The sequence below is a fragment of the Alosa sapidissima genome, chromosome 16 (assembly GCF_018492685.1).
Source record: "Alosa sapidissima isolate fAloSap1 chromosome 16, fAloSap1.pri, whole genome shotgun sequence".
NCBI classification, from domain to species: Eukaryota; Metazoa; Chordata; class Actinopteri; order Clupeiformes; family Clupeidae; genus Alosa; species Alosa sapidissima.
Genome location: NC_055972.1, coordinates 11,092,918 through 11,107,423, shown reverse-complemented (window position 1 = coordinate 11,107,423; position 14,506 = coordinate 11,092,918). Strand labels below are relative to the sequence as shown.

At 42.9% G+C, this 14,506-nt stretch overlaps 1 protein-coding gene across 1 annotated transcript in view; it reads left to right on the top strand.

Annotated features, from left to right (window-relative positions):
• The window catches only part of LOC121685049 (interferon gamma receptor 1-like), a 31,262-nt gene extending 18,490 nt beyond the window's left edge, over nt 1–12,772 (top strand). Inside the window, exons 3-7 of the mRNA XM_042065306.1 lie at nt 5,525–5,703; nt 8,398–8,597; nt 9,565–9,715; nt 10,479–10,597; nt 11,158–12,772. Of these exons, the coding sequence (XP_041921240.1) occupies nt 5,525–5,703; nt 8,398–8,597; nt 9,565–9,715; nt 10,479–10,597; nt 11,158–11,592 (1,084 nt within the window). The 3' untranslated portion in view covers nt 11,593–12,772. The remainder of the gene's footprint in view (nt 1–5,524; nt 5,704–8,397; nt 8,598–9,564; nt 9,716–10,478; nt 10,598–11,157) is intronic.
• The last annotated feature ends 1,734 nt before the right edge of the window (nt 12,773–14,506 follow it).

Below are 14,506 nucleotides of genomic sequence, written 5' to 3'. Positions count from 1 at the left end.
GAAGCCAGACTCTCTCACCTACAACCAGAGGGGCCGCCCTGGCTTGAAGGTCATAGCGTCGCTTTTGTTGTGATGCTGCACATTTTCTCTTTTGCCAACCGGAAGGCATAGGTAAGTTTTTGGTGTGGCTGGTGACCCAATCCCCCCAGTCGTATTTGGGCTGTTGCTGGTCTACCCCTAGAGATACATCAACAGGTAGACGCAAATGTCGGCCAAACATTAAGTAGGCAGGGGCAAAGCCAGTTGAGCTATGTGGTGTGTTGTTATAAACTTGTAACAACTCAGGAAGATACTGGTGCCAGTGACTGTTTCTCATCAGTTAAAGTGCGCAGCATTCCCAAGAGGGTCTGATTCATTCTTTCGACCATACCATTCCTGGCTGGGTGATAGGGTGTAGTCCTACTTTTGGCCACTCCGTAGAGTTCGCACAATTGCTGCATCACAGCGGATTCAAAATTTGGGCCCTAATCAGCATGTAGTCTCATTGGGCAACCAAATGGGAGCAGGACAGAGGACCACAAAGCTTTGGCAGTTGTGATTGCGGTTTGATCACGAGTAGGTACAGCCCAAGAGTAGCGGGTGAAGAGGTCAGTTAGGTTCTGCCCAAAGACAGAAAGTCCATCGCCACTACTTCTAAGGGAAAGGACGCAGATATCGGGTGAAGGGGAACCTTTGATACAACTCCTGTCTTTCTGTAGGCTACAGGTCACACACTTCGACTGCATCTCACGCAGCTCAGATTCCATATTGGGCCAGAAGAAGTGTCTGCGAATGTTGGCTGCTGTTCGCTCCACTCCAGCATGGCCAGCAGCCAGATGGTGTTTTTCCCATACGTCTTGCTTCCTAGAGGCTGGGCAGACAACCTGGAACATACAGTCATTAGTCTTTGGGTGAATTATCTGACAGCAAAGGACCCCGTCATGCATGACCAGGCGGTCAGCCTGTCGTAGTAGCCGTTTGATGCCTAATGACAAGCCCCGCCGCTCAGGAGGTCTCGGCACATTCCGACTTATCACATACCTTGTCACTGTTTGGAGATCAGCATCTGCTTGTTGGTCAGCCTTCCAATTCTCACTTATCCAATGGACTGTAGCTTTAAGCTGGGATGGTGGCGACTCATTAGATAGCATACGGAGTTGGGACATAGCAACAAATGGATGGCTTATCGGGACTCTAGATAAGGCATCAGCATTGCCATTTTCACGGCCAAAGCGATATTTCACTTCAAAGTCATAAGAGGCAAGCTGAGCAGCCCATCTCTGTTCAGTTGCTCCAAGTCTAGCTGTTTGTAAATGCGCTACCGGATTGTTGTCAGTGAATATGATACATTTGGAGCCCATTAAATAGTCTCTGAACTTTTCTGTTATTGCCCATTTTAGCGCCAATAGCTCCAGCTTAAATGAGCTATAGTTGGAGTCGTTGCGTTCGGTCGGGTGCAAGCTGCGACTAGCATAGGCTACAACACGCTCCTCACCGTCTTGCACCTGTGCTAGTACGGCCCCAAGTCCATGATTGCTGGCATCAGTGTATAATCGAAATGGGAGTGTAAAGTCTGCGTATGCTAATGCAGGAGCTTGAGTTAGGGCAGTCTTCAAGTGTTGGAACAAGTCTTGACAATCCTGGGTCCAACAGATCTGGCGTTTCCCAGATTTCCTATCGGCTGGGATACCAACCAGGAGGGAATTGAGTGGCCGGGCGAGTTTAGCGAAGCCAGCAATGAAGCGCCTATAATAACCAGCTAGCCCCAGGAAGCCACGGACTTCTCGGATGGTTGTAGGGACGGGCCAGTTCTGTACGGCCTGAACTTTGGTTGGATCTGGCCTCACCCCGCTACGGGTGACAATGTGGCCCAAAAACCCCATATCTGGCTGTAGGAACTTACATTTGTCCATATGTAGCTTCAGCCCATATCGCGCCAGACGCTGGAAGACGTGGTCAAGGTGTTGAAGCTGTGTAGTGAAGTCAGGGGAGTAAATAATAATGTCGTCCAAATATACTAAGACAGACTCTACCGTAAGGCCGCTAAGGCAGCGCTGCATCAATCGCTGAAATGTTGCTGGCGCGTTGCATAAGCCAAACGGCATTCTATTGAACTCCTACAACCCGAGGGGCGTGGCAGAGGCGGTCTTTTCGCGGTCACGGGGGTTGACCTCGACCTGCCAATAACCGCTGGCGAGAAAGCGTCCTTGTGAGTGACTGCATTTAATCTACGGTAATCTACACAAAAGCGCCAATCCCCGGTCTTCTTGCGCACCATTACTATAGGGGCAGCCCAAGGACTCGAGCTCTCGCGGATTATGTCTTTTTCCAGCATGTCTGACAGCAACGATCTCATTTCCTTGTACATAGCTGGGGGCAAAGGCCGAAATCTCTCCCTAATGGGTCCTGCACTTCCAGTGGGGATTTGATGTTGTACTATGTCGGTCCTCCCAAAATCTTCCTCTCCCCTGGCGAAGAGCATGTTCCACTTGGTAAGCAGGGCTTGGAGCTCACCTTGTTGTGCTGCCGTGAGGTCCTCTCGAGCCGTACACAAGTCTGGAGGGGGCACTGGCTGTTCACCATCTGAAATATCCACCACTCGTACCTCCACAACCCCGTCAACATCCGTGGTCAATGCCAAATCCCGATGTCCATGGACTTCAGCTTCATCCACCTTGTACAGCTGCCCCAGCTTCTGGTAACGGCCTACAAACACATCAAATGGGTTCAGGTTACAAAGTCGTATGGGGAACCGTCCATTCTTCACCTTAACAACAGCCCGTGCCACGCCAAAGGAGTGGGATTCAGGTAGGGTCTCGACCAGCTCACAGTAGATGGCAGCCCTCAGGTCACGTCGAGCCCGTGCCCAGGTCACAACCTCGGTCCTTGCTGGAATTCGAATTCCTCCCCGTGAAGCAGGCCAGATATTTCCCACAAATTCCTCCTTCTGGTTGACAACAGCTTGCTGGCACACTGCAAATGCTTGGTTCCATACTCTTTGGATCCGTGGATCCTGGTGTGGCAAAGGTGAAAACTGGCCTGGCCCCTGAAAAACAGCATTCCAACATGCAGTGATCACATTCATGCCAATAATGAGGGGGGTTGTGAGCCCTTCTTGTTTTACAACCACAACTCCACGGTCAGGCACTTGGACACCCTCTATGGTGTAGCATATCCTACATATGGAATGTCCAAGCCATTCGCAGCTTTAAGTGTTAAGAATGTGGGCTCAGACCCTAAACCCACCTGATTGGCAAAGTGTCGCTCAAACAAATCCTGCTGCATTAGTGTTACTTGAGAGCCTGTATCGAGCAACCCCTTCAACATAATGCCATTAATATGAACATCTACTGTTGGGCACTGGCCCACAAACACAGAATTGGTCCTAGTCTTGCTAACCTCACTTGTAAGCCCTGCTACTTGGACCTCAGTGGCAGGGGTAACTAGTTTAAAGGTGGCTGAGACTCGGAACGGCCACGACAGTGACGCCCAACATGGCCTGCTTGTCTGCAACGATGGCATATGGGTTTACCTTCGGCATCCCACATAAAGCGAGATTGTGACTGGGTCCGTCGCCTCTCACGGGGTTGCATACCCGTAGGCGAGTCGGTCTGGGGGCGAGCTGTTGCAGGCTGTCGTTCGTTCCAAAGTTCTTGGGTCCACTCCTTCAGCTGGACCTTCAGATCGCTCAGGAGTTCCTCCTTCAGGGCCTGTTTCCAGCGACTTTCCTGTGGATGTGACTGGGGGGTATTGGTTTCACTTACCCATGCGCAAGCAGCACCTTGTGCTTCTGCTTCCTGGTGTTCTTCCTCCAGCAGAAAGGCTTCCTTATATACCTGTGCAAAGTTCTCCACTGGACTCCTGCGAACATAGGTTTTAAGTGCACGACACAAACTACCTTCTCTCAAGCCAAGCAGCAGTTGGTCTCGCAGCTGTTCATCAAACGGGGCCTCATCAGCACTCCGTCCTTGGAGCTTGCGATGTAGTTCCCTCAATCGCAAGGCAAAGGACCGCAAAGACTCACTGGCTTGTTGTCTGCAACTAAAAAACTGTGAGCGCAAGACAAAGAGGTAGTTGATCCCCATACAACTTTGCTAGCACATCCAAAATCTTTGAAGCCTTGTCACGCTCTTTCTCATCTAACACAAAAATTTCCCGTTTAGCCTCCCCCTGTAATGCTCCCAATAACAAATTAACAGCTTGACCCTCGTTAGATGCAGCCACATCTATTAACCCAGTTATCTGATCTTTCCAATCACTATACTTCAGACTTTGTTTACTGCCATCAAACTTAGGGATCCATGGTGCCCCAGCAAAAACAGGCATCATCTTGACAATGTTGAGAAGTACAATTTAAAAATGTCAATATTTAAAAACCTTACAAAACCCAATGCCTCTAGATTGTTCACACTGCTGTCCACCAAACCCTGCTCGCAGCACCAGAAAGATGTCACCAGATTAGTAGTAGCCTTAAGGCTGCCCGTGACCAGACAGCAATGTAGGTTAACTTTTAGTAATTTAAGATAAACGGCAGTAGGCAGTGCAATTAATCAATGAGGCAAAGGGGCTTAACTCGTATTACAAATGTATTAAATTAAATATAAATAAACACAAAGTCAATTAGACTCACAAATTCATAGTTAAAATGTATACCAAATACAATACTGTAATAAAACAAGAGACCACAGCCAGTAATACCGCCGCCAGCCACCAGCAGCGCCAGACGCCCCACAGCAGTTCCCACAGTCAGCACAGCACAGCAGTAGACAAACGAGCAAGCGAGCGAGCGAGCAAGCAGCAGGCCAGTTAGTAGCTTCCGTGTTCACCCGGCCTAGCCTAGCCAAGCAGTCATCCGCACCGCAACCCACAAATGTTCCAGTAGCTCGGTACCTTCCCGTAAGTCCTCCACAGATCGTAGGCTACTCAGCTCTCCATCCGATCACCAGCAGCGATACAATCGCTCAGATTGCCGGGTGCAGACCAAATCTGCCACCCGGAATATAGCTTTTGCATGGATGCCGAAATCCTGGAACTGCTCTGCTGTGTGTCCGGTTGTGTGTCCGGCTGGGTAGGCCACCTCTGGCTCGGCCTGTGTCTTTTGCAGTTCTGACTTGATACCTGCTCTGTGCCTGTCGATCCTGCCAATATAGTGAGAAAAACACCACACACCTGTTCCCCCTCATTAAATTAAGCAGCCTATAGGTTCGATTGTGAGTCTTTGGGTCTTTGTTAATTGTCAGTTTGATTGGGACAGCCGTGACGGGAATATCAAAGTCCACACGTGAAGCAAAACAAAACACAGCACACAGGACACAAATAAATGCATTAAAACACTACAAACGTGAAACATGATACTTTGCACACTGTGACAATCACATAACAAATACAAGTAATTGAAGTGAAAACAGCTAATTTTTTGGCATACCCAATGTCTTGTTTCAGTAGTCTTAAATGACCAGCTAAAATACCAAATTAATGCAAGATGTTGTTTCTCAATGCAAAGGAAAACTCCTAGACAGATGTATAATGTTGTTTCCATCAACAGCGATGGCGAGACACGTTTTCAGGGCCGCATATCACATCGCCATATTGACATGTCCTCTGTAACACCACCCGAAAATGATGTATACATTCTCGACTTGGTGGCGATGGATGGATCCAACATTTCAGATAGAGTTGAAGTAACATTCGGCTATAGCAGCGATCTTCACTCTGATGTCACCTGTAAGTAGTCATTCATTCAAATAATCCACAAAACAATTTGGTGAATGAAAAACATATTGACTTATTTTTAACATGTTCAGATTCAATTAGTGTGCAGTTGTATGATATTTGTATGATATTGACCTTTACCTCTATAGAAAAAGGAAGAGATCCTTTGGCACGGATTACTAGTGTAAGAAAACATTGCATGGAGTAGTCATGTTGCTGATTGTTCTGCAGAATGTACTGGTTGAGTTTGATGTTTCATGAGTATCTCTCCGAGGGTTGAATGAAAGTGCACGCGCATCTACAAAAAAACTAAACAGGTGCTGGGTATAAGGCTGAGCCAGAATATGAAAAAATGAAGAGATAACTGCACACTGTTATATAAGCTCCCAGAGTGTTTTATTATTAAAAAAAAAATAGGTCATTGAGACTAAAGGAAATGTTCCATTCCAACAGAGTAACTAGTTCACAAGTACCACTTATTGGTCCAATATTAATGAAATTGTGAATGTAAATTTGAATGAGGATTTGTCTTCATACTTCTAAATCTGCCACCTTGTGTAAGAAAAAATCTACCTGACTTAATTGGTAAACTTAAAACTGTTAAATTATCCAATGCAGCCTTTCTTTTTGCCATGTTGGATGTTTCCAGTCTCTATACCAATATTCCACACAATGGTGGTTTAGAAGCAGTGGATTTTTTCTCTCAAAAGTCTCCTATGAGCAAACCTAGTGTTGAATGTGTCACTGACCTGACTAAGCTTGTACTTACCAATAATTATTTTCTTTTTAGGAATGATTATTTTATACAAATAAAGGGTACTGCTATGGGTAGCATGATGGCCCCAAATTACGGTATGCCTATCTATACATGGGTTTGTTCGAGAATATTTTATGTGTCTATTGTCTATTGCATGTTGTTGCCATATGGCAACAATTAATTTATCTTAGTGTTTCTAATTGGCAGTAACACAAAACCTATATTTTACTATTTATATGTGAAAAAGGGGATTTTAGTTTTGGTATAAAAAAATAATTGTTAGGTCACATGATGAGGATATATTGTTAGTACTTCCTATTTCTACAGAGAGGTACCTCTGTGACCACCACTACCTGTCCGCTACCTGTGGATGGTCAAAATTCAGAATTTATGCATAATTTCTTTGAAAAAAAATAAAATAAAACACTATCTGGACTATGTAAACATGAACAATGTATCATTAAAACAAGTTTATATATAATGAGTTTTTTATAAATTGGCAAAATATAATTGTTGCCATATGGCAACAGTATGCAAATACGGACCTTTTTGTGTCCATTCAAATGAATGGTCTCATAGGATTACAATAGGATTGCATTGCACTAGGATACTCTGGGAATATATACAACTTTTGACAATATTTTGAAGTAAAAAAAACATTATTTACACTTTTATTTGTAATTTCAGAAATTTTGGAGTCTTTTAGGATATTGTAAATGTTTACCAATTTGCAAATTATCTATGGAATGAGGTTCAGACAGTATAGTGACTGGAGCGGTAAAGATGTATGTTGTGTTATTGTTCAATACACTGTTTTCACCATTTTTGTTTGGGATTTTGGGAAAGATAAAAGCACATTGTTGGCTCTTCCACCAAAGAACTGTCAGGATTAGCTAAAGAGACAGCCATCCTGTCTCTTTAGCTACAGCTTTAACACTTCAGAGGCCCAAAGTTCAAGGGCAGATGGGGTGACCCTTCTCTCCTCTCACTATAAATGGTGTAAGAAGTGGGCTGGCTTGCTGTGGAGCCATCCAAGGCATGCCCAGTGTGAGCCTGTAGTATGACCCACAGCGGAGACCCCTACGTTAGGTTGACCCTTGTATGTGTGACCCCAAATATGGATGAGGCATGGCTTTACAGGGTAGGGAAAGGCTGTCAGGGGGATATGTGAAGGATACCTATGTCTCTCTGTGTGTATGGCATGGATTGGCACACTTTCTGAGGGGCAGGGCTCTGTGACTATGTGGTCTCACTACAGTTGAATATGTCCTCTGACTGCAATATAACCCTATGAATTTGGAAATTGAAAGTCATCTAAATGAAATAGTCATCTAAATGATGACATTATTTAATATAAACATTGGTTTTGATCAAAACAATTACTTTATGTCCCTACAGGAAGGCTATTTTCCAAGGCGGACTACACTATGACAATATTACCATGACATTATCACTTTATTGCCCAAAATACAGTTGAATTTGTATTATGTTAGGTTTATAACTAGATGTATTAGAGCATAACTAATGCAAGCTTAATTTAGTTAATTTCTAAAAGATTTGAAATGAAATAAAAATAAGTTTTGAAAGAAAAATTGGATTTGACAGCATTTTCCACGATTGCGCATTGTGGCAGTTTTGCGTGGAATTGCCCTATATTGAAAACATGTAATTGATGCAAATGTAATACTTGGGCTAATGTAGGCCATATAGGACTGACTGATTGGTGGACATGGGGCATTGCCCACTCATCTGCTTGATGACAAGACCTCTGGTTGATTGTAGCCTAATAAAACACCTGGGAGCTTATATAACTGTGCGGGTATATCTTTGTTTTATCTCTCTACCCTCTACCCCGTACCCTTACTGAGACTTCGGTGTAATGACGCTATGCACAATTCTATACACCCTTTGAATTAATTGATAACCACCACCTGTGTTCCTTTCTGCAGGTTTCATGGACTTCCCAACTGTAAATATTACTGCTAAGACTGATCGGATCATGTTTTCTTTTGACAATCCCCTTGAGGTTGTTGATGATTCTAATTATAGTAATGATGGCTATGACGGTTACATTGAGCAGAATGCCACTGGCGAGTATTTAAACGAAGATGGGAAGTTTTACTACACGGTGTACACCACTCATGATGAGGTATGATTAATGGTGACTGTATATGTTTTGCCTTAGAGGGGGTTTTAACAAGCAGTGAAAGCTGTTTTGTCAACTCATTTAAACCTTTCAAGGTTTGTTTTAATTGTTACATTTAATGTCTGTTGAAGGATTTAAAAACAAAATACTAAAAAGTGGTCATGGACAGCTCTGAAGAAACGTACTGGAAATATGTATTTAAAAAAATAAATAGCATATCTATAGCATAATATGCCTTGGAGTGGACATCACATCAAATTAATCCTTGTCTTTTCATGGATCCATGGAGCCTAATGTGGGCTGTGCTCATGCCCAGTGTCTGTAGTGCTTAGTGAATGAGTCATAGTCTCTCACTGGATTGGGTGCCACTCCACCATGGTAAACTCCCAACTGATGCTGGGGCCCATTTACAGCTGGGTGAACCTGGACAGTGCAGATAAAATGCCAAGGGTATCGTCCAAGCAGGGTTTCCCGCAGGAAATGTGTTCGTCGGGGGGGGGGGGGGGGGTGTTTGTCTGGTATCAGTTGACGTCCGACCGGGGGGGGGGGGGGGGGGGGGGGTTGTGGAACTTTGTGAGAACCACCGAGGGGCTGCTAAGAAAGGCTCTGTTGTAGTTTCTAGATGATAGCCTACACATACAAAAGTCATTTATGTCAATTATCCTCATTTATTGTGATTTGTCCAAATTCCATGATAGTTAGATATTACAAAAAGTTTTAGTGTTGCGGTACTGCATTCTTTTTAAATCGTTGTGAAGCATCTTTGGGAAATGACCTGTAGTGTTAGATGATTTGGCACTAAAGTACAGAACTGTCAATCTAAAGAGAGATTCACAGCACCATAGCTCATGTCCAATCTCAGTGCAAAATTTGTGTCCTAACATTTTGTGTCTTAATATTAATACTGACATGTCTTTATTTTGGTGTCCTCATGTTCATGATGTGAACGACATGTCTTTGTTTATCATAGAAACGGCTTGACTTTGAGTGCCCCCTGGAGGCTGGTGTGTGCTATGGCGAGTTGCTGTTCAGAAACTGCACCATTCTGGAGCTTGAGGGAAATATTGATGGTGTTCGCTATAAATACTCTAAGGACATATGCAACATCGTTCCTGAAAAGGGTTAGTTAGTCAAGTTACTTTTCACAAAGTTTGTTTTACCCTTAAGTGACAAAATGTATTTGATAATTTCATGTGATGACAATTATCTGATATTAATTAGTAAAATATTTAGTTAAATGCGAACAATACCACATACCTCTTGCTGAAGAGACTGATATCATTGTACAGGTCCATTATATTGGGATATATTGGGAGGTGATCTTTTGGTAATACTTTACTTGACAGTTATCGACATAAGAGTGACATGACACTGTCATGACACATGAAACCTAACCTTAACTTGTTATGACAAAAACCAAATGTCACTTAATAACAAAAGCATTATGTCATAAATGTTTATAAATTGTTTATGACACGTTCATGACAGTGTCATGTCACTCTTATGTTGACACTGTCAAGTAAAGTGTATCTGTTTGCCACATAGATAAATCAGTCTAGAGCAGTGCTTGTTTGTGCCTGGATCATTCAAATGTCCCCTGTCAGAGAGGAACTGCCACAACTGTATTCAAAATCCACATCTTTGGCAGAGAGATTATAATCAAATGATAGATAACCCCCCCAGGGTGGAAAAGATTCTGTTAGGGGATATCATCAGGAAAATAGGGGCTGAAGTGTGTAAATGCAACACGTTTGCTTTTTCTGGTATTTTTCTGATATTTGTATGTTGGAAATTCTTCTGCAATCTACAGTATTTCAGCAGATTGTTTTCTTGTAAATTGAATGCCATTGTTTATTTTGTTCTATTTGTATGTTTTATGCACAGGTTCATGGCCCATCTATCTTATTTTGGTCATCAGCATCATAGTCCCGGTGTCGCTGGTGTTCATTATCCTCTGTACACGGAAATTGACTATCAAGACTTTCTTATCAGCCCATATGCCCGTAAGTCAAAACTTCACTGTCATTGTTTCAAGTCTTACCACCAAACAACCAGACTCCAAACAACTAATAGATTAATCGAGAAAATACTTCACAGATCAACTATCATTAGTTCCAGTCCTACTCCTGAGCATTTAAATCATCAGACCTCACACAATATGCTACACAAATTCATGTGATCCATGTGTAATATGAGCAAACCTGCATACATGTTTAATTAAACATTTGCAGATGATTCAGAATGTGGTGGCACATTTGGTTAGGTTGATTAGTCAAAAAGAAAGATGGTGACAGCCAGTGATAACCCTCCAAATTCTGTGGAATTCACATAAATCAAGATAGCCTTCTTGGAGTGGTGATTATGGACACTGGAGGAAGCTGGTTTTGTATTTGCTCAGCACCTCAGCAGCAGTGGAACCTTGTATTTTCGGTGTGTGCTAGATAGATAGATAGATAGATAGATAGATAGATAGATAGATAGATAGATACTGTTTACTGATAGATGCTGTGGGATTGTATGTAATCATTCCCTTTGTTTGGTCTCTCTTTCAAAATTCATACAGGATTCTTTAAAACCAAGTCAAGTACCAGGTGCCCCAGGCCTTCTGAAGCCAGAGTTTACCATTTCTAGTTGCGCCCAGACAGGGAGCACTCCTCTGCTTCAGTCGCCCGTGGACTCCCCCGCAGAAAGCCCGACGATCATCCCACCTGATGGCTGCCCTGAGAAGACCCACTTCCGCATCCCTGCTCGTGCCCCATCCAGCGACGATCAGCCCGAGGACGGTTACGAGGCCCGTCTCAAGGACGGTTACGAGGCCCGTCTCAAGGACGACCTTGAGCCTGAGCCACAACCGCAGCGCGAGTGCTATGAAGGCAGCGATGATGACGGCTACATGCAGAGAGAGAGAATCCCAGACACCTCGGAGAGCACTCACAGCTCTGTCATCGACATCGAGTTTGCCCCGGAAGACCGGGTCAGTGGTTATGGACATCGCTAGTTCCTGAGCAGATCCTTGGTGACTCCCTCCTGTTGACGAGGTGACATTACCACACTGTGGTATCCTGTCAGGGCTGCCTTCGTTCGCAAGCTTCCAGTCCAAGTTGACTGTATGTAATCCATCGGTTTTCTAGTTGAGTTTGTTACCTTCTGAATCAGCCCTGTGATGTGGACAGCACTCGGACGGAGGAGATGAACTGTCATGTGAACCCGGAGTGTTCTTCAATCCCATGTTACATGTTTCAATGCTGATCCTCTTTCCCTGTTGTAATGGAAACATGGTAAAAGTATTCGATGATTTGCACTTGAGTGAGTGAGAGACGGACAGGAGTGGCATTGGTAGCTGGTCTTGTTTTTTTTTTTTTTTCAGAATTTTACTGAATGCCAAAGAGTCCCTTTTCCCTTGTCAAAAAAATGGTTATGATCATTTTTCTGTTGTTAAATTTTTTTAAATGATGTTGGCGTTTCTCTGTTGCATTTTTCATTATGCTGTTTTATATTTTTGTGTATTTTCTGTTTTATTTGTACATCATGATTCATGACCTACATTTTGGCACAGTAGAGATACAAGAATGCATTTCACCCTGATTTCACATTCAATGTCTTATGTAAAGCTTTCAGTTGCATTGTGCATGAAGTCAAGTTTATTTATATAGCGCATTTCATACACAGAGGTCATTCAATGTGCTTCACATAAACAAAAGCAAACTGGAATATCAAATAAAAACATAGAAAAACATTGTTAGCAGAAGAAGTTGTTGTGATTCCTCACTACTTTAAGATGCCTAGAAGACACTGCAGTGTGAAAAACTGATCAAGTGCATCGCACAATTGTCTTGGATACCGTAAAAAAACGTGGGTTGCGTTTTTTTGTTTCCCCACATGGAAAAAGATGAGGCTACAGTTATCTGCCAGGTGTGATGGCACTACACACTAGCTGCATAATAAGCAAATAAGGAAAGATTTTTGGACCCTCAATGCTAGTCTATATAATGTTATTCATAAGCCTAACGTGAAGTAGGCTAAAACCTTTCTATGCTGACTGCTGGGGGTTTACGTAGCTGACTGTAGCTAGCCTAACTTATGGAACATGGACTTGTTTATGAGGGAGGGAGAAAGAGAGGGGCTTGCCTTTCATTGGCACATTTTTGCTCTAGTGGTATAGCATAAATCAGGATTATACTTAAAGGAGAATTCCGGTGTGATATTGACCTAAAGTGTATTGAAACATGATACTGAGTGTGAACGTATGTCTCATAGCCCATCTCGACTTGTCCCCTGCACTCCAAAATCTGGCGCTAGTTAGCCGATGCTACCAACAACTTTTTCAGTAGTGGTGCTTCGGCATCGGGCTAGCCATGCAAATAAATCACTGTTTTACACCCATTTACGAGGCTCAATGTATCTCCACACTTCATTGGTAGACTTCCTAGGGCCCTGACATTTAAAACGAGACATTGAGAACTTTGAAAAAGCACTGGTAGTTTACTTACAAGACGATTTATACAGACAGTATCTTCACGAAGTTTAACGTTTGCAGCCATCTTGAATTTAGTCACGATAAGTCGAGCAACGAGTAAGAATGAACAGGTATGATAAGGGATCAGATTCCAAAAATAATTCAGTGGAAATGCATGGATTCCAGTTTCTTCCAGTAGCAGCAACTGGAATCCATGCATTTCCACTGAATTATTTTTTAGTGATGGGGACGAGACCGCCTATGCCGAGTCCGAGTCAAGACCGAGTCTTTGAAGGGTCGAGACCGAGTCGAGACCGAGTCCGTTGGTTTTCAAATACAGTCGAGTCCGAGTCAAGACCGAGTCTTTGAGGAAGCAAGTCCGAGTCGAGACCGAGTCCTTTAGGAGTCGAGACCGAGTCGAGACCAAGACCATAAAAACATGTCAGTTTTCATATGATTTAATATCATCCCAATTAATAATCAACAGTTAGGCCCAGGCTTGGAATTTCACCATTTTAGGGGCAAGGCCACTTGGCCTTCAGTTGGGCATATTTGGTGGGGGGCACAAAGGCCACATGTCAGGGCACCAAGGCCAAAGTTAACTATACAGTAGTAGGCTATAAAAATAATCAAAGTTGTATTTAGCCTATTCACAGCAGTAGACCTGAATCACTGTATGAAACATTACAAAAACATGAAACATGATATTACATAGAAAATCATCTGATCATCTAATATTTAGATGTCTAGGCTATATTTAATATTTATATTTATTTTATATTTGGCCTGTTATGGAATCATGTATTGAACAATTTAAGCACAGCTCAGCTTTAAGAAACTGATGCAACCTTGATGCATGCTTAGCATTTGTTGATCATTAAGACTCCTTTCACAAACTCTTACTCAGCTGTATATCCTCTGATTTTAATATTTACCTATATCTAGGCAATATTTGTAACATTTATTTTGTATTTGGCCTGTTATGAAATCATGAAGAACGATTTAAACACATTTTGAAACCTAAAGACCAAAGTTGGAGACATGAATGTAGACCTTGCTGCAGATTACATTTTTAATTTAACCGGAATACTCTGGAACGGCTTACTGTACAGGGGACTGCTTTACACCTTTGTGTTCGGTAAGGTCTGCTGTTTATTCTGATATATGGTTTGTCGCGAACCGTTCACGAACGCGAACCGTTCACCACAGCAATTAGCGGCTAACATTGTTTAAAAGCTGAGAAAAAGTTCTTTCATGTGATGTGATACATGTGCCTGTGTGATGAGTAGGCTTAGCGATTGCGAGTATTTCAACTGAGAAGAATGGGTGAATTTGGACGCACTTTCTGTCTTGCCATGCGCTGTCATTTTCTCCACTGTGTAAAACTGAATTAGTTTGCGCTGTGATGTTAAGATTATTTTGACAGGCTATAGGCTAAATAAAAATCGCTATTAAA